This window comes from Pezoporus flaviventris, unplaced genomic scaffold, assembly GCF_033815535.1.
Source record: "Pezoporus flaviventris isolate CSIRO_AGI_PZ_B2104156 unplaced genomic scaffold, CSIRO_AGI_Pfla_v1 ptg000090l, whole genome shotgun sequence".
In the NCBI taxonomy this organism is placed as follows: Eukaryota; Metazoa; Chordata; class Aves; order Psittaciformes; family Psittacidae; genus Pezoporus; species Pezoporus flaviventris.
In genome coordinates this window covers 5,137,135-5,157,093 of record NW_026892638.1, presented here as the reverse complement: position 1 = coordinate 5,157,093, position 19,959 = coordinate 5,137,135, and the positions used below count along the sequence as shown (strand labels likewise).

The window sequence follows — 19,959 nt, the reverse complement described above, 5'->3', positions numbered from 1 at the left end:
ATCCTTTCTATAGGTCCAGCCACTAATTTTGAATGTGTTCAGTCAAATATGTTGAATGTTTTTGCTTTTTATAATTGCTTTACTTCAGTGAACATAGTGTCAATGATCTGATATGCCTTATTAAACGTATTGCAACTTTCTAAAATATTCACTAAGTTGATATAGAAGTCTGCTCTTTGCACATTCTGTTAATTTCTGATTTATTTCTTTTTCAGAATTATATGAGTTGCCTAATATAAAAGATTTAATAATTTAATACAGCAATTAAAAATGGAGTAGAAATGAAACAATTTTGTAGACAGAATGCTATAAAATAAAAACTAAAGTAGGATAAAAGGCAATGTTTTGTACTACATTACACACACAAAATAATCTCCTCCAAAAGTGTATTTGCAATTTCTACTGTCTTGAAAGTGTCTTTCAAGTTCTCACACATGTACAGCTTTTCTTTTTTCTTTTTTTTTGTTTTTTTTTTTAATTTTAAAACCACCCACACCATCAAAAATAAATATCTGAAAGAAAGATAGATATCCAATACAATAAAATGTCAATTTGTTCTTATCTAGTAGGGATAGGGTTGACTAAAATTTTTGTATCTTTGTCTTAAATAGAATGTTGGCTTTGAAAGCTCAGGGAAGAAGCAGCAGGGAGAGAAAAGTAACACAGTGGTAAGTACATTATTTTTCTTTCCTCTGGATCAACTGCACGATGTATTAAAATAGAAATCCTGTTCTTCATTTTGTAATAATCCATTCTTCATGTTGTAATAATTACCTCCAAAGCACTTGAATTTTATTCTGCATCATCTCTCATGTTATTAGGTTTTTTTAACAAAAAATACATGCTGAAGAGCTAAGTGAATGATACTCGTGTGCATACAATGGCCAACTACAAGCGAATGTAGTTGTGTGCATATGTAGAATGGGAAATATATGGGAAATTGTGTTGCAGAAAAAGAGTTCTGTTTTAAAGCTCAATGTCCATATACGTATAAAGATAAGTGTATTTTTTAAAAACTTGAATAAAAATGTTTTGAATGCCTCTTTTGCCTCTTACTGTCCTTACTTCTTTGTTGATCTAAAGTGTAGGTGAACATCGTGTCATAGTTTCTCTCTTATGGGTGTCTTACTTTTAGCTAGAGAGCATACATAACATGAAAAGTATTAAAAAGCCAAATAAAGTTCAGTTTTCTGATTAAAGGTCTATGGAAAAGCAACACATGTTCAGAATCAGCTTTTTTCTCTTTTAAATGATGCCAGTGCAGATGGCTTTTCCCTCATATTGTAAGGATTTCTAGAGGCGAATATTTCTCATGAATAAAAAGAATGCCCAATAGAATATTTTGTCTTCAGAACTTCTCTATGAATTTCTGTGGAGGAGCCATTATTATGCCCCACCACTCTGAAAAAAATCCTAAACCCAACAATTTATGATAGTAGCTTCCATCTGCTTTGATTTTATTAATAGTGCTGCTCAGATTGGGGAAATGCTAATAAATATTGACATTTCAGTGACTGTAATTTTGAGACACCAAAAAAATACCAGTTTAAAAGATACAAAATCTTCTGCCTATTTTATCTGGCATTGCTACAAACAGCTCATACTGAAGATTATAGAAGCATTTGCACATGCTTGCTTTTTCCTGCCTTTGTGTGCTTTGGCATTCTCTGCTGAGATAAGAAACTGCTGTCATTTTACTGCCTCAGCTGTGCTTACTGCTTTGTAAGGTTTGTTGCTTCCTATGGCAAATGACTAGCAATGCCTCTTCCCTTCACATCCTCTATGCTGGTTCATCTCTTTTGACTATATTGTTATAACTGGAGGAATTAAGACAGTATCTCTTCCTTTCTGCTTGAATAGATGATGACAGTACATGATGCACAGCATTTACTCAAACAGTAGATCCAGACATAATCCCTCAAAGGACTAAAGTCAAAACATAAGCAGTTTAATATGGTTTTATACCTCTTTCAGAAGCTTACTATCTCTTAGTCTGGTTGCTCTGTGTATTTAATTGTCATTGTTTTCTTTGTATAGGAAGTCAGGAACTTGTCCTGTTTGTTTCCATGGATCTTTTTCACAGCAACAATGAAAGAAAATCGAGTAATTTAAAGTAGAAATTAGTGGATTCTGAAAGCAAAGCAGTTATGAAATAGCTTGGTACAGCTGGCTGCAGGATGGTTTTCATTTTAGTATTCTGTTGGGGTAAATATTTCATGTTTCTGGCTATGGAATAGCGTAAAAAACTCAAACATCAAAACCCAAACATGTTCCATAATGTAGAAGTATCCTTTAGCCATTTAAAAATATCATTGTTAAAATACTGAAATATCAATGTCATGGCTTTTTTAAAAAAAGCTCAGTTTTTTGAATATTTTGTGAAGGTTTGAGGGACTCCTGCAGTTTCCTGCAAACAAAAAAGCAGTTTGTCGTAATAATTATCTGTGATTTTTATTAAGTGTTTTTTGGTTTTTTTTAGGGTGGGAGGGGAGGGGAAATGAGTGACTTTCAAGCACAGTGGCTTTAAAAATTTATTCCTTATAATGTTTTCTTAGTAACACTACAAATATGTACCCAAAGAATATGCAATCAAGTTGAAAATCAGAAATGAAGCTCAGATCTAATGCTAATCTCAGCAGCATTGTTAATGATATACAATTAGAGACTATTCTTCAGATGAAATATTATAGTAGCACTTATTTGGATAGATTGGCTGTCCAGATGGAAGTTAGTTTCAAGGGCTGCCTCTGAAAAAGAGCAAATGGAAATGTGTGGGAACTGAGCTGTAACTAACTTGGCTACAGTTGTGTAGTCACAGAGAGTGTGTGTGTGTTACTGGGTAGCTATTATACAGTGTTAGTATGAAAAGTTAATATAGATATACATAAAAATACCAAAGTTTCAATTGTTTGGGTATACGAACATTTTTTTTAACAGGAAAATTAATCTATAATTTTTTTTTTTTGAGGACATTTTTGTAACATGTGAGTACACTGTTATTGAGCCAAGAAAATGTTACTGATTCCATTAGAACTAAGTGAAGAGGTTTTATAAAATGGTTTGATAAAGAACTTCAGATATTAATTGTATAAAGGATGTCTGAATATTTTAAAGCAAAACAAAATGGAAATAGTAAATTGAAATCTGGTTAGGATTTAATTCATAAATATAAGAAACAGATAATTTAAGCAAATGTCTTTAGAATTTACACCTGGCACTTGTCTTTTTTTTGGAGTTACCGTAAGAGAAGCTTTGAGTTTTATTACCAGCTTTGAGTTGTGTATTTCAACAAGCTAGAAGTAGAATATTGCTGGTTTTGCTTATATCCTAGCAGCTGTTGCATCACTAAAAGCAAAACTGATTTCTGCCATCTGTGATCCCTTTATTTTCTCAGAAACTGTAGCAAGTGTCCTTCATATGTTTGCACTTAACAATTGGTTATTATTTACTGTATTTACTAACATGGTGTTCCTCCTGCTACCATTCACCATTGTTGTTTCATGAGTAGTGCTTTTTATTCCTTTTGCTGTGAATGCTGTATGTGAGCAAGTACAGTGTGTTTTTTGGTGCTCTTGTGTGTGTAGAAGGCATGCAGCAATGGATGCAGTGGAGCATTGTTTTCGTATCAGAAGCTGGGAGTCTGAGACTATAGCTTGACATTAAAACGGTGAAATGGTTCCAAAATCCCTCATTTTTTACCACTTGTTCTCTCTCCCAGAGTGCAGCACTGTGGTTCATTAGTTTGTACTGACCTGAGTGTTTGCCGGTCTGATTCAGTGAAATGAATAGCGTAACCAATCCAGTTTTGTAAAATACTTTATTTGCTAGAAGAGACAGCAAGAAATAGCTTGGATGACAGAAGGTGAGGAGGTGAAAATACCTTAACTTACCACTGTGACCAAAGGAGTCTTCCACATCTCAACATCTGTATTTTCACAATATAGGATCTTTCATCAACAAGCCAAATAGCCTGTTTCATGATATCTTCTGTGATCTTTAATATCTCTATGCTTCATGTTTTTATGTCCAGTATAAGAAGATTCATTTCCTACTGAGTTTTCAATGTACAGGAAGTAATAAATTCCTTTGGTGACTTTTTTTTAGTAGTTTGAATATGATTCTTAATAAATAAGGTTGTTTTGGGTTGGGTTTTTTTTTTTCAGCAGGAATATGTTAGGTCTTCTGCCAGATGGCCAAATTAGCCTTCTTGTATTTGTCAGGTTGCATGCTATGTCACATGCAGTGCAACACAGTCTTTCCCTTTCCTGCTTTTACAAATCCTCAGCTCCCTAGTTCTGAACTTAGTTGTAGATAGTGGAGTAAAGTGAACTTGACCAGGTATTTTTGTGCCTAGTTGTTCATGCCTTCCTCTATAGACATCTGATAGGTGGTTTCGTTTTCAGCTCTGCTGCTGATGTAACTGGTAAACATTCTTTTGAAAGGCTTTGGGGGTGGGGGGAAGTGCTTTCACCAGCTTGGAGCATGAGCAATCACATCCTGTTAGCATCAGACAGAAAATCTAAAGGGCTAATGGTACCTTGAAACCCATGCTTTTAGACCAAGTTAGCAAATAATACAAACAAAATTAGTGTGAATCTAAATTGTACTGTAGCAAGCCTGAGTTCAGAATTTTCAAAGATGTGATATTTGGGGGCTGTGTTTTGCTTTCTGGTGGTGTAGAGTTTCTTGTAGGTTTGAGTTGGCTGGTTTGTATTGAGTGCTTAGCAAGATGCATGGGAGGACAAAAATGTTCCATATGTTTCTGGCATATTTTCGATGGCAGGGGTGTGCAGGGAATAATCGGAGTTCTATGAAAGAGTGATTTCACTGGATGATGATGTCTTTTTGGGATTAAATATTTAGTGTGTATCCAGCCTTGCTGTCGATCTTGCTTTCTTTCACTAGTATGGTCTTTCAAACTGATACTTTGCTTTTCTGCTTCCAGTAACTTGATTGTATTCAGTAAAAATGTTTCACTTTTTATAGATTGTACTGGGTGCAGGTGGCAAGGTGTTGGTAGTGAGGGGGCTTCAGGAGTGGCTTCTGTGAGAAGATGCTGCAGACTGCCCCTGGAGCCGGTTCCAGCTGACTCCAAGATAGGCGTGCTCTGGCCAAATCTGAGTCAATCAGTGATATTGGTAGTGCCTCTGTAGTAAAATATTTAAGAAAGTGTAAAAACCTACTGCAGAGCAGCATGCAGGAGACAAGAGTGAGAATATGTGAGAGCATCAACTCTACAGACATCAAGGCCAGTGAAGAAGGAGGGGAGGACATGCTCCAGGCACCAGAGCAGAGATTCCCCTGCAGCCCATAGTGCAGGACAGGGGGTAATCTTTTTAAACTGAAAGAGGAGAGATTTAGATTAGATATTAGGAAGAAATTCTTTACTGTGACGGTGGTGAGGCACTGGAATAAGTTGCCCAGGGAAGCTGTGGCTGCCCCATCCTTCCAGTGTTCAAGGCCAGGCTGGACAGGGCATTGAGCCAGGGGAGTGGCAGGAGGGTTGGAACTAGATGATCTCAAGGTCTTTCCCAACCCAGACTATTCTATGATTTCATGTTACTATGAAACTTGAAGTCTGCTTGCCAGACTCCCCTGATTTTTGGGAAGGAAAACGATACTATACTTTGTGTCTCTTTCTGCCTTCTGTGTATTTACCCAAACTATCCATGGAGAAGTTATTATTTTGAACAGTAGAAGAAAAGTATATGTTCTGTGTGACATCGCAAGTTCCTGTCTTTGGCAGATGTAACAGTGGACTCTCTCTGTAGTACATCTTTTCCTCCATTATAGTTTTTCTGCTTGGGCAACTGATGACAAGATCAGTGGACAGAGAGACAGGGAGTGAGGGTTGTGTGTTTCTGACTGTCTCTCTAAATTTACATTGCAGAAGAGTGGTGTGGAACACCTCCAACTATCCTGCCACACCCATTTGCTAGTATTAGCAGCCATCTCTGTTGCAGAACACCAGCACTGAACAGCTATTCATATATGTGTAGAAGTAAAATTTGAACATATATAAGACAAATTGAACTACATCACATTGCATAGTTTCATACATTTACTTAAATGCAAATCTCTTGATTAATTCTGATCTTTGAAATGTTAGAATTAAATATACACTCAACTTGGTAAAAACAATGGAGAGAAAGTTATTTATTTGATACTTAAATATGAATTTGACTGTTTTGGCTTGTGAGTTTAGGTACTTTAACTGACACGATAACTGACTGAAGATATGACCCAACACTGTTGCACAGGCATTTGTTAACTGATCTGTATTTTATAGAGCTGTGGATGCATCCACGCTCCTCCCCCTTACGCCAAGCTCAAGATCTTTTTTACAAAATAAAGGGATAAGTTAGGAAAATTAGATAAGTGTGTTTTGCATTGTTAGGATTTACAAGTTTTTTGTTGCTTTAGAAACTTTTGAGACTTGAGTAAGTAAGACCTGGTGCGAAGAGAACAGCTATGGAAAAGGTGGAGACAAACACTGTAATGTGTGCTGCTTTTGAGTGATTTGAATGAAAGAGTATCTTATTTCATCATTTATATGAACCATGTAGTGAACTTTTTTATATTCTGGAAACCAAAACGTAATTCTCACAAGCTGAAATGACTGTGTGAAGTGAATTTATTGATGGCTGCAGCTAGTAAGATATAGGTGTGTCTTCCACTGCCAGTCTTCTGGTAATCAACTCACATGTAGTCTCTGCTTTTCCAATCCTGGTTGTTTCCAAGCTGTATGTTCTTCTGTTTACACTCCTGTTGGAAGAGAAAGAGATTGCTGTGTGCTTCTTTCTGGAGCGGTTGGAAAGACCTCCTCTGGTCTCTGAAGTATTTCAAAATGAGACAATGCTTCTTTTTGTTAAAGGCTTTTTTATTTGTAAATGTTTGCTGTGGAATTCCTCTTGTGTCTTCACATGTGGCCTCTGAGGCATGGAGACGGCGTGGGTAGCTCTAACAGAGAAAGCACATCAGCTTCTGTAGCATCTTTGGCATCTGGCTGTGGGTGGCTGGAGGATATCATGCTTGGAACCTGTTCCTGTGGAAGAAGCAGAAGGAGGTTACACTGTGTCTTTTGCTCACTTTCCCATTCCTTGGGAAACCCCAGCATAGAATTCGTATTCTCTAAAGTCTGCATTGCAGCACAGTTAAATATCTTTATTTTTAGATCACTTTTTATTTAACTAAGATGGCTGGAATTTTACAGTAAGTGTTAAGTGTTCTAATGGATAATCAACATTGTAACAAAATCTTAGCAACATCTGAGCATTGTTAAAAAGGAAGTCTTGACATCCCACTATCTTAATGAAGAGTTTCTTCTGTCTTTTTATTGGATGGATATAGAATCTGACTGCACCCAGCCTGAGTGATAAGTGGCACTTCTCTATAGTGAAAACACTGAAGTACAGCAGTACGTTGACCTGTTGTCATATAAATTAAACATACTGTGAAGTACTTTGCAAACTAGCTGCTCATAGAGGATAATCCAAGTGCATGACTTTTTTTCTTGTCTCAGTAAGAGGAGGGGTCTTGCCTTCTGTGACTTCATATAGTGTAGCAGCCATGGTATTTTGTTTTCTCCTTGTGTTACTAGCGTACTGTCTGAAAGCTTAAGTGCAGTCTGCTAAATGTGTCTGATTTTTTTTGGCAATTGGAGAAGAAAGTTTTCTGTCACCAATCCAGAAATTGAAATATAATTTCTGCAATTCCAAAAAGAAGTGGTTTTTTATTTTTTTTTTAAAGTGCATTTTAATTTGCAGTGCTGGGAGTTTGATTGAGAAAATAAATATTCGGTGCTGTTTTGGAAAAGTATGTATTTTTAGACCAGTTTCCTGAGGAAGTGAAGCTACATGATCGTGTTGTCTGTCTGCACATGTTAGTCCTTCCTGAAAAATTGTTGAGTCTGTCATCTGATTTCAGCAAAACTTGAGGTGACATTTTGAAGAACATTTTTTTTTCTGAATTTTGTGAAAATTCATTGCTAATTAGACAAAAGACCTAAACTTGTGTTCTTGCTGAGGAGGAAAGAGGCAGAACATGCCTGGTGTATGCTGTCAGTAATCAGGCAGTTAGCACCATTTAGGTTTGCCATTTCCTGCTGAGTAGGAATATTGTAAAAGCCATGGAGAGTAGAGGGGACTGTAGTAGCAATGAATGAAAATGAAGAAGGATACACCTCCATAGCAAGGTGAAATTTCTTTAGTTCTAGTGTGCATGTAAAATGTGTTGAAGTTTTCCAAGCTGAATGAAATTGCAAAAAGAAATGACTTCTTTATCTGTGCACTTTATCTTTCATTTTAAACTGTAGATTGAACAGTTGGTAGAAACTGCATGGGTTCTTTCTGTTATATGCTGTCTTTAAATGAGGGATTTGAAATTAAGGTACATGGATTTAATCACACACACAAAAAAAAGAATAGCTTTCCTACAGCTATATTTAAATACTCCATAAAGGGTGGATTTTATCAAATTAAGCAAAAGCATCATCCCAGTAAGCTTTGTGAAAGTAGGACTAAACTGTGTTGTAAAAATTGACACTTCAGAACTGCTGCTTCAGAATTCTCTGTGATGTAGGGCTGTGTTAGCAAGTGACAAAGTTACAGGCTAAATTTTGAGTTTGTCTTTTGGTGTCTGTATGTGCTTTAACCCTATTTAATGCTACTACAGATCTGTTACATCTAAAAGAAAATAAATACTCTCTCTCCACACCCTCATGTATGCACATATGCACACACATACGCATATATGTATACACTTCTTTCCTTCTTAAGTATTTAGCAGCCAGTAGAAGTTTGAGCAGCTGCCCAAGTGAGTATTTCTGAAGTTGTCTTGGTTTTTAACCAGACCAATTTCTGTTTTACAGTGCCTGAAAATGACAACAAAGCGGAATTTGTTTGTGCGGCTTGTGCCATGCCGCTGCCTTCGTGGAGAGGAGGAAACAGTTACTACACTTGATTATTCTCACTGCAGCCTGGAACAGGTGCCTAAGGAGATTTTTACTTTTGAAAAGACCTTGGAAGAGCTCTATTTAGATGCTAATCAGATTGAAGAGCTTCCAAAGGTAGGTTGGGTGGTTTTCCTTTAGTTCCATTTGTTGACTCTGTTACTTCATTAGCGTTGTAGAAGCTGATAGTGTCTAGCTTCCATCTTTAGCTTTTAGGCTGCAGTTCGCCAAATATTTTTAAGTAAACGTTGATCCCAGAAAAAGCAGCCCTAGTAGAAGGAATGTTTATGTGTTCCAGCTTGACTAGGTTGCTGCCTGAATTGGGGTGACGCTGCTTAAGCAACTGACCTAGTTGAAGAGATGTACGTACCGGAAGCAGCTGGCTATTTTATTTCTGTGGCAGTGTCTGCTTCAACTGACTAAGTGTATTCAACAAATTGCAGCATTATTTTGAATCTCTGATAACACATGGAAATGTGAAGTAGTAAGATTAATATCTTGTTCAGATCTGTGCTCACAAAACACAGCTGAAATCTGAAGTATGTGTTCACTTAAGTCCTGCTTTCTTCAGTATGTGACGAGAATTTCAGAAGTATCTCAAATTACTTAAGTTAAAAATCTAGGGGAGCTGGAATGCCACTTTGGTTATAGCTTTATTAGAAAAATCAATATTTATTGTTTGTTCTAAAGTCTGAAGACAAATTGCATAGTCTAGTATACTAGAGAAAAGAATGAAAGTCTTTGCCAGTGAGACTTTTGAGAAGCACAAAGTGATCATTGCAATAGACTTAATTGCTGTTAGGAGGTCCTGTTTTGGTGGAATTAAAAACTTAATCATAAGATGACAGACTTTTTGTCAGAATTGTGTGCAAATCTTCATTGTCAGATGGGACAACCGTACAATGCCATGTTAGATTTTTGGAAAATTTGCTATAAGTACTTCAGGTTATGGTGGTTTACATTTTTTTTTAAAGATAAATGAAACTAGTAAGGAAATACAGTAATTTCAGGGTAGTAACTTGACAGTTATCAGAAGCCTTGGATACCAGTAAAGCTGACTTATACCACCTAAGTGCTTTTGAAAATCCAATCTAAAATGCTCCTGAGAAGAAGAAATATTCCTGAGAAGAATACAGAAAACCTGTATTTGTACGCTGAATAGAGCTAGTAACATAAAGCTAAAACTAGGCATTTTGCCAGTCTATTATAGTTTAGAACTTCCACTGTTTTACTCTAGTCTTTTCCCAAGTAGATATTTCTTTAGAGTTGGTAATTTTAGGTTTTAGTAGCATACATTGTAAGACTTTGTATCAGCCTTTGAGGATTTTTCAGAAGATTTCAGAACTTAATTCCTGTTTCTTATTCTTTATTTGAGAAGAACAAAATTGAGTGCTTAGAAAACCAGAATAAAATACCTTTCTTAGGGGAAAAAAAAATATAATATCTGACTTACTCTTGCATTAAATCATTAAGAACTAAGCAAATATCTTCCAAGCTCATAATTCGCTAAAAAAATCCATTACATAATCTTAAGAGGAAGAAAGATACATTGTAATGATTAAATGGATGCATTATTTTAAACTAAAGCCGTTTGCCTGCTTTACCTTCCTTTTTTGTTAATTGGCATTTGATTTCATTAGTCAGTTTCTGTATGAAATTGAATTTTGATAAATGAGTAAGCTGAGAGGTGGGCAGTCTACTGCTTGCCTTGATCTAATCTGTTTAAATTATCCACGTGATTAGAAAGTCAGCTTGAACATGTTTTGTTCCTTTTTTGCTTTGCGGAGACTTGTAGTAGTTTAGCTTGCTTCATGTTAATGTGTTTGTGCATTATATAAGTCATCCTTATAGGCTTATTTTTGAGAAGCTAGCATTTTGTTTCCAGCTTTTAAGTAATTTTTTTACTTAAAAGTAAAAATGCTTTGTGAGTTTTTACTACCTTTTCAATTTTCAAAAGAAAAAACCCACATATAAACTCAAATTCGCTAAAGGAAACAAGCAGAGATTAAGGAGTAGTGAATACATAATAGAAGTGCTTTATTTAATCATTTGACATAAATTGTGATCTCAAAACTATGCATTGAAGATCTGTAAGGGAAGGCCTGCAATGTTTGAAGTTATCCTAGTTGATTTGGAGCCAGAGTTTCAAGCTGGGTATGCCTTTTTTCTAACCCAAGCTTTTATTCAGTCTTTTAACTCTGAAAAGACTTCTAATTAAGTCATCTCAGACAAGGGTGTGGTACTTATTAGGCTGTCTCCAGCTTTCTGAAGCCTGGTTAAGACATTCCCACTCTTCCCCTTTCCTCTTTGCCCCTGGTGGTGTGTTCTTATCCCTGTTGTGCAATCTGCTGCCCTTTGTATGCCACAGCACAACTAGTTTGGGGCTGTCTTGTCAAGCTGATTACTGAAATGGTCTGTCAGTGTGTGGGTTTGTTTTGGTTTTTTTTTGTGTTTTTTTTTGTGTGTTTTTTTGTTTGCGTGTTGTTTTGGTTTTGGTTTTGTGTTTTTATCTTTGTTTGTTTTGTTTTGTTTTTAATTGCCTCCACTCCAGGATACTTAAAGAAATCTGTTTTTACAGTATAGTCCTTAATTCAGTTGACTGACCAAGAGGCACAGCATGAACAAACTGGTGGAGAGAAAGATAGTGGTAGAGAAGGAATCTGCTTTACATAAAACACTGGTGTGTAGTCTCACTCTCAAAAGCGACCAGACATTTGAAATGCATTCATCTTGTGTGCTAAAGCACTTCTGAAAAAGTATCCTGTTTATCCCAAGTGCCACAGTGTGCATTTGAGCTGAAAAGCTCAAACTGTTTTAGTTTCCCCTTTCACTTTGCTGTTTGGAAGAAACTGTAATTCTGCAATAAGACAGTCTTTAATTATATGACTTCTGGTACTTATTAACAGTAAGGATAATCTACTTAATCACTGAATATATCAACATTTAAAAAGAACATCAAAAGCAAAAGGAACAACTACAAAATCAACACCATACAAAACTCCCCTCCCCCCATTTTCCTTTAGGGATCTTGCAATTCTCTGTGCTGTATTTGCTCCACCTGCCTGATCGGGGAAATTTCTATTGATTCCAAGAGTCCAGCTTGTTGTTTTCAGGGATAAGTTTTAAGCATATATTCTTGCTTGAAGTACTGAAATACAGGAGTGGCTCCAGAACACATGACCTCATCAAAATTCTCCTAGTATAATACCCTAACCAACTTGTAACTCTTCAAAGCCTTAATGATATCAACTAGTTCTAACAGAAGCACATTTCTGAGGAATTGGAAACCTTAGTAGGCAAGTTAAAGCTCATTCCTTGAATTGTCCAATTGCTAATTTATGTCTGCTTTTGTTCTGGTGTGGGATATGCAAATGTTATGTGAATGGGTCTTGTTAGACAGTCTGTGGTTGACATAATGGCCTTGTAATTGAGAGATATCCAAGAAATTTTGCTTGAAGTAAGCCCATTGTTATGATGTTGATTGGGATAAATATTTTCAGTCATAGAACACTTAATCTTTTCTCAGAATTCCAAAAGAAAAGAACACTAAGTCCAGGTACTCATGCATTGCCCAAAATTGTCAGGAAAGGAATATTCAACATAAATTGTTCAGATGAATCTTTTCAACCATTTTCTTGGAGATAATTATTTTGTACTATCTATAAGTTTCCTACATATTTTGGATATGGAAAAAAAGATTTTTCTTCCATTACACTAATATTACTTGCCCTATTTTGTCAATTTGTAAAGCTTCTGAATAAAAATCTCAAGGTACTTTGCGTATAGTAAGAGATATATTTTGGTACAAATTATAATCTCTGTATCTGCATTATACAATATTCTATATTCTTAGATCAAACTTTCACTAGTTTTCATCCTAATTAGTTGGATTTTTGTGTGCTTGAGGTGGGAAGCATGGAGGGGAATCTTTTTAGATCTTGTAAGATAGAATGAAATTTAACTTCTAGAGAAGAGTAGGAACAGGATTTGAATCAAATCCTCTGTTCCAGAGCTATTTGATGTTTTAAAAAAATGTCCTATTATGGAAAACATTTTGCAATGTTTGCAGGACTCCACGTAACTACAGGTCACAGTTTCTGTAATACTCAAAGGAATTTGTAAGAAGAGTGAAGCATAGCTGCTGGTTTGTTGTGACTGCCATTTTTTTCTTTCCAAGGCATTGTAAACTTAATCAATTTTTAATAAAACCAGTTAAATGAAGTTGTTGTAGTCAAAACCTGTAAATAATCTGGCCTTCAAGCTGTGAGGTCAGAAATTTAAAGGGATTAAAAGCAAAAGTTATATAGAGGAAACTAAGAGAAAGTCACATTCACTTTTTTTTTCTTTGTTTCAATAGCAACTTTTTAATTGTCAGTCTTTGTACAAGCTGAGTTTGCCAGACAATGACCTAACTACATTGCCAGCATCCATTGCAAATCTCATTAATCTCAGGGAACTGGATGTCAGCAAGAATGGTAAGTCACTTCACTTTTTATGTTGGGGTAACTAAAAGGCAAATTGCCACTGACTGTACAATGGCACGACTGAAAATGTAATTTTTTGAAGCAGTACAACTAGTAAATTTTAAACTGCTACTGTAAATAACTTCTTAATAGAAAAGATTCTCTTTTGTGGTCTGGTTGTGATTTTTTAATTGTATCTCTCAAACTGATTGGTTTGTACTTTGAGATTCATTACTGAAAACTTGATAAAGTATTTTATATTCTCTCAATATGCATATGCTCATATTTGTATTTTTAATGGCTTTTCTCATTGTTCACTATGCTGAAGATAGTTTGCACAAGAATTTGTAAAACTTTTCTGGATTCTGTTTTTATATTTGTTTCACATGAAAAGGTTTTCAGTTTATTTTAATGAGCTGTCTGGAATGAGCAGCCAATAAGTATTTGGCTGCTTTGGTGTCCTGCTCTGGGGATAGTAACCTCTGCTGCATGGGGAGAAGTGGCTATGGACAGTGACTGCTTCACTTGTCTGACTTGTTAAAATCTGTCACTCTGTGTGAGTCACTGTTTTGTAATTTATGAAACATTGTCAGACAAGTATTTTATACATGGGGTTTTGTTAATGATTCTTTGGCAAGCTGGCAGATTGAAACTGAGGAAACTGAAATAACTTATGTTGTCATCAGACTTAGTTGTGTGGCTTATTTGAGAGAAAAGAAAAAGTTCAATCATGCTAATTGATGAGGATATAATAGTCTTGTCTTCCTAATTCAAAGTGAAGTAAGAGGACCTCCCCTTGAGATTATATTTGAAAATAAGAATTACATAAATATGCCAAAGATTTTATTATATTAAATTCATTGCTTTATTTGGACAGCTAGGTAATTATGACTCCAGAAAGTTAAGTGAGCTCTGCTTTGTTAAGAAAGTATTCCAGTTGTTGCAGTGTTGGCATTCTTGATTGTAGCCCAGTCTCTACTTAAACTGTTACTTTATTATTTCTACCTAATGAACACAGTGTTTAGTGTGATAAATTGACCCGATTGTTACTGCTGTGTTCCTGGTACAAGTGGATTAATAGTCTTTCTCAAAGAACACTAGCCTTAAAACTTTCATAGTGACACACAACAGAAAAATAATCATCTTTTGTCCTAGACTGAGCTGTTGAAAGAATTAACTGTTTCTAACACAAGTTGTCAATGCAGAAAACTTACAAGCAGCAAAAGGGCGTTGGAGTTCTAGTGCTGGCAAATTCCGTAGCTCATGTACCAAAATAGGCAGCTGGTCCCTGACCAGCCTGAGAGTTCCCTGTCCATCCAAAAAGACGTAATAACCTTTAGGTAAGCCTTCAGAGAGCTGTTGAAAGAGAAGTTACTCATCGAGGCATATAAAGAATGTAAGGAGGCAATAGCTGAATTATATGCTATATTAATTGCAGTAAATTGTGCAGCTCTGTTTTCTAGGATTTGTTTTGTTCCTAACACCTTTTTTGAGAAATGCCAGGACACAAGCTTACTTATGTGAACTATTCTTATCTGCCTGTTCTCAGTCTTATCACAGCTTCTCTGCCTAGTATTGCACATCAAAAATAGTCCTGAGTTCACATGCTTGTTTACTTGGGGTGTCTTGTCTCCCACTATTGCTGAAAGATCTGTAAAACTGAAAAAAACCCACATCAGGGTCCCTGTTTGTCCCTGTTGGGCAAACTAAGAAAACTGCTATTTATTCTGTAATAAATTTGGTATTATTTGAGACTTCAGTTTGTTAGATGAAGTGCCTTTCTCTTTCTGTTTCCCTATCTACTGTTGCAATCACAGAGCATTTTTCTCTTGACAACTGCAAGCCTGTTCTCTTTTCTGGAGTCTGCTTTCCTCTTGATAAGAATTTATTGCTCAGTTTCCCACTGTCCATGACTGTTCTGATGTATGCCTATAATAGAGCCAAATAGGAGAGGGTTTACTAGCTTTCCAAGCCTAGCAAAACTGATAAAAATATCTGATTCTTCCATTGTCTTTGTTAGAAATTGAAAGAATACAGTGTGGAAGCAGTGGGCTTTGTTGGAAACACAGGGATTGCTTTCTCTTCTATTAAATAAATAAATAAATAAAATACTGGAGATTAATCATCAGTCTTGGTGCATGATGATCAGATATGCCAATTCTGAAATAACTGAGTATGTTATAGATTCCTGTAGCTGTGATAGTTCCTGTGGTTTTCTTGTAGTATTGATATACTGTGTTTTCTTCTCATGGGAATGGAGCTAAATTGTGGTGTGCAGATGCCCTTAGATCAAATATGCATTTAGTTTTGAATGTTGTATTTTAAAAAGGTAGTTGCTTAGACTTCAGTTTTCAAATACAAGTATACATGAAATGTGATAAGATTTTCACGTAAGATAGTTAGGCTGCTTGTGGCGTAGGCATAATCTAATGTACTGGCCAAAGAGAAGTATTTAATTTTCAAAAGAGCTGATACAAAAATGAAGAATGAAGCTTCAGGTTTAAAGCCTGCGCAAGTTACCTGGTAAATTGTGGAGTCTGGCTCAAAGGGGGAGACCTCTTGCACAGGGAAGCATACGGCTTTCCAATGGAGCTGCATACATTTATATGTGTGTGTATAATATTTGACATTTAAATGAAAGATCAAAATTGCAGAAATTCTTAAAGATAGCAGATTTGTTATATAAAAGTTATTAGTCCAGGGAAGCAATCTTTATGATAATAGGTCTTGCCTTTTTTATTTCAGATTTAAATGTCTTAATTTCATATATGCAATATATAAAATTGCATAAGAGAGACATGGCAGATGTGCAAATATGGATACTTAAGAATATTTAATAATACTGAAACAGAACAAGGATTCTTCTAGTTTAGTGTCCTATCTCCAAGAGTGACCAAAAGCAGAAGCCTAGGGAAGATTTAATAAAGTACAGAAAGCCAGGAGACGTGTTTTTCCCTGTATGCACCCAGTGTCCAGCACCTTATTCAAGAAGACCTGTTATTCTGGCCTTCTTGAGCCAGGCAGAGTGGGAGTTTTAATCTGTAGTCTCCATTTGACTCCTCTGTCAATGTATCTAATCCTTGCATGAAGTGATGTGCATTTCAAGGCATGTCGTGGGTTATGAAGTAAAAGTCTCTAGTGGCTGTGTCTTCTGGAGCACACAGTCTTTGTACGAGCATGTGGTTTGTAATATATTATTCATGGCTGCTGAAGTGGTCATGGCATAGATGTAACCTAAAATACTGAACTGCTGCTGTATGTGCAGGAAGCATGAAATGGAGTTAGTTTAACTGCCTTTAGTCTTGACAGTGGGCAATAAATTCTGTTTTTTGGATTGGCTTTTTTTTGTTTGTTTGGGTTTTTTTTTTTGTAGTGAGAATATTGGTTTCCTTTCATGGCACTTTAACCTGATTCCCAAGGCTATTATAAACCCTCAATATCAGAGGTATTCCATAGCTTCTTTTCAGGTGTGTTTCAGCATTAAAGCTTTTAGCTGAAGCTTGATTCTATCCTAGTCACAAAGATGAAGAAATACTTGAACATATGGTACAATAAATAAATAAATTGCATTCCCATGCCAGAAATTACATCCTGTATTTTAGAAAATGCTGAGAGATTGAATTTTTAAGTTCTCTATTATATAGGCCTTTGAAGGATTAAGCAGCAAGATTAGAAAATAACTAGCAGGATCAAAAGAAACATGGTGTTTTGGAAATCAGGGTATCTTCAGTAGTCTCTTAGATACTAAGGAGTGGTTCTCTTGCACTGTGATGTTGCAGAGAATTTAAACATGTCAGTTTGTCGGTTTGTATTGCAGGGAATGTTCATGGTAACATACACAAACTAAACCTAAGAAAAGAAAATCCTCCCTTCACCCCCTACTCCACACCTCCAGGCATATCTGCCTATAAAATTACTTTAAGTAATTTAAATAATTTTGTTAACAGATGCAAATTTAGAAAAAACATGTTTTCTTCAGTGTTTTAAAATCATCTGCTGATTTGGCAAACTAGCTGTAGTATGCTGTGTGCCAGAAGTTAGGGAACTGGTGAATAAGAATTTAGGAGAGTATCTAGTCTTATGTTGCCCATCTGATGCACTTTAGGAATATGTTTTTTCAAGAAATTGAGAATTATTCATAGTTAATAGAGGGAGACAGATCCAAGTTCTATTTTCTGCAGGGAGAAGTAAGAGAGAAAGACCCTGAATACAAAAATAACCTGACGTAAATGTTCTATTTCTCTGCTTATACTGGAGGGGGATGGAGGGGCAGGAGAACAGATGGGAGCAGGGGTTTATATCATCTGTGATAGTGAAGCAAAAAAAAAAAAAAAAAAAAAAGACCCACTCCTGCATTTGTAGTTTTACTATATTGTGTCGTCATATAGAAGTCATAAATTCATCCCAACCATAGGCTGCTATTTTATTTGAAGTTCTCTATTCAAGTATTCATAGTATTTTTTCTTAAATATATTGTCTGTCTTATTAAAAATACTGAATAGGATCTGTCTCTGCGAAATGAAATGGTCTCTGTGTACAAGAGAGGACGCGAACAGAATGGAATTTCAGTGCAGTTAAGGGCTTGAATGTGGAATTTGAGTGTTCATTTGTGAAATAAGTTCATTACAAATATCTTCATGGACCCAAATTTTTATACCACAGAAAAGGCATTATAGGAGTAATTATGTGAGGTTTAGATGTGGATTTGCATGTAAAGGCAGAATGTACCTTTAATTTTGTAAAGGGGATGTGCTTTGAGTGGCAGTCATCGTGTATCAACCAAAAGTGACTGGACAGGCGACACTGAATTTGCAGCCCAGTGTGGTAGCGGATGTGGGGCAGAGGAGAGAAGCAAAGCATCATTATATGATTATGTTACCCTTTAGTTTCAGGTTACTCTGCAGACTTACACATACCCCAGCGCAGTTACGTACTCGAGCCATGAATTAGCCATAGCTGAAAACCACATGAACCTTGGAAATTCTCCAAGACAGCATTAAGACAAAACTGCTGCCCACAACCTTCCTAGTGTTCCACATTTTGCAATTTTACCCTGCCCTGTTTAGGTAAATTAGTGTGTTAGGTATGTCTTCAACAAGCACAGCATTACTGGATATCTTTTTGGGTTTTTGTTTGTTTGTTTCCAGGGAAAAAGCATTTAGGAACCTGTCTTGCTACTCACACTCCTTCTTCTACATTGTGTCAGGAATGTAATTAGAGCAGGCCTAGAGATACCTTGTTCTAAAAAGTGGAAGGTCTTAAAAATGGTTTGAGGATGAATGCTTGGAAGACTCATGTGGGTTTCCAAATGTATCCTAGCTGTGCCAGTCCATGTGTTTAAAAGGAATATAAACCAAAATCCACCCCCTCCCCCCCCCCCCCCCGTCATCTTGTTTTCTCTCTCTGAATCAGCTCTGATTATTTAGCAGTGCAAGTTACTGTTTTTGGTGGAAGTGATGAGGAGGCATTATCCATTAGGAGGATTAGGAGGCTAACATACAGTATAAACCAGGATTCGTTACAGCTTGAATCTCACAGAGTTGGAATGATTTTTTTAGCTTTCAGATTAAAAACTTAAAATTTTGAATTTCAGAATTGGTCTCAAACCAAAAAATTTAGAAATACTAAACTTGCTGCAGACATGTAATGGGGTCAAAACTATAAAAAGGCAGTTTGCATGTTAATACTGCTGCTTTTTCCACATGTGGACATTTATGCAGAAGATCCTTTTGTCTTAATTGTGAATATATATTTTACTATACATAGAGGTATGTCATTAAGTACTCACCTCGTTAACAAAATAAGCATCAAATATACTGTCAATATGGTGTTTTATTGTAAATCTCATTACATTATTAGAGTTTTCACAACAACAAAGATTACATTTTTCTTTGAAACTCTAGAAAAGCTTAAAAATCTCCCTATGGAAGTGTTCCCTGGGGTTTTGTGGGGTTTTTTGGTTCGTTATTGGGTTTGGGGGTGTGGGTTTTGTTGGGTTGTTTTGGTTTTTTTTTGAGTGATGTTTGTGTTTGTTTGTTTTTTGTTTTTTGTTTTTTTTTTTTAAATGAAAACACTGTTTAACTTGTTCTGGTCAGGTTTGTAGCTTGGCTGACATTTGGCATTAATCATTGCATAGGCTCTACAAAAGTTATCTGTATTGCTTTCCAAAACCCTTCCAAGCAGTCCTCCATTTTTCATTGTATAAACCTAAGAAAGGAGCACTCCCAGAGTACTCATCATAGCTTACAATCCTGCAAGTGTCCCTCATTAAAGGAAAGACAAATGGGAAGGGGAAGCTCAAAACTTTTAAGAGCATGTAGAATTGGAGAAAAGGACTTGTAAAGTGGAGATGGAGAGGTGAATCTTCTTACTAAGCTGTAAGTAGGTACTTGTCAAGCAAAATCACTTCAAGGAAAAAAATCAAGAAACCCAGTGGAGATTATTTTCAGAATTTTGAAAAAAGTAGAAGTTTTTCTAGGAAGGAAACTTCTGTGCATAAACAAAGAGGAAAGAGTAGAGAATGAAAAGTTATAATGAATTTTCAAA

The 19,959-nt window shown here is 36.0% G+C and overlaps 1 protein-coding gene across 8 annotated transcripts in view; it reads left to right on the top strand.

Moving 5' to 3' along the window:
• Positions 1–19,959, top strand: part of ERBIN (erbb2 interacting protein) — a 116,937-nt gene that overhangs the window by 39,935 nt on the left and 57,043 nt on the right. For all 8 annotated transcript variants that reach the window (XM_061475801.1, XM_061475803.1, XM_061475805.1 and 5 more), the window contains 3 exons: positions 612–668; positions 8,870–9,067; positions 13,308–13,425. In XM_061475801.1, coding sequence (XP_061331785.1) covers positions 8,879–9,067; positions 13,308–13,425 — 307 coding nt within the window. In that variant the 5' untranslated portion in view covers positions 612–668; positions 8,870–8,878. The remainder of the gene's footprint in view (positions 1–611; positions 669–8,869; positions 9,068–13,307; positions 13,426–19,959) is intronic.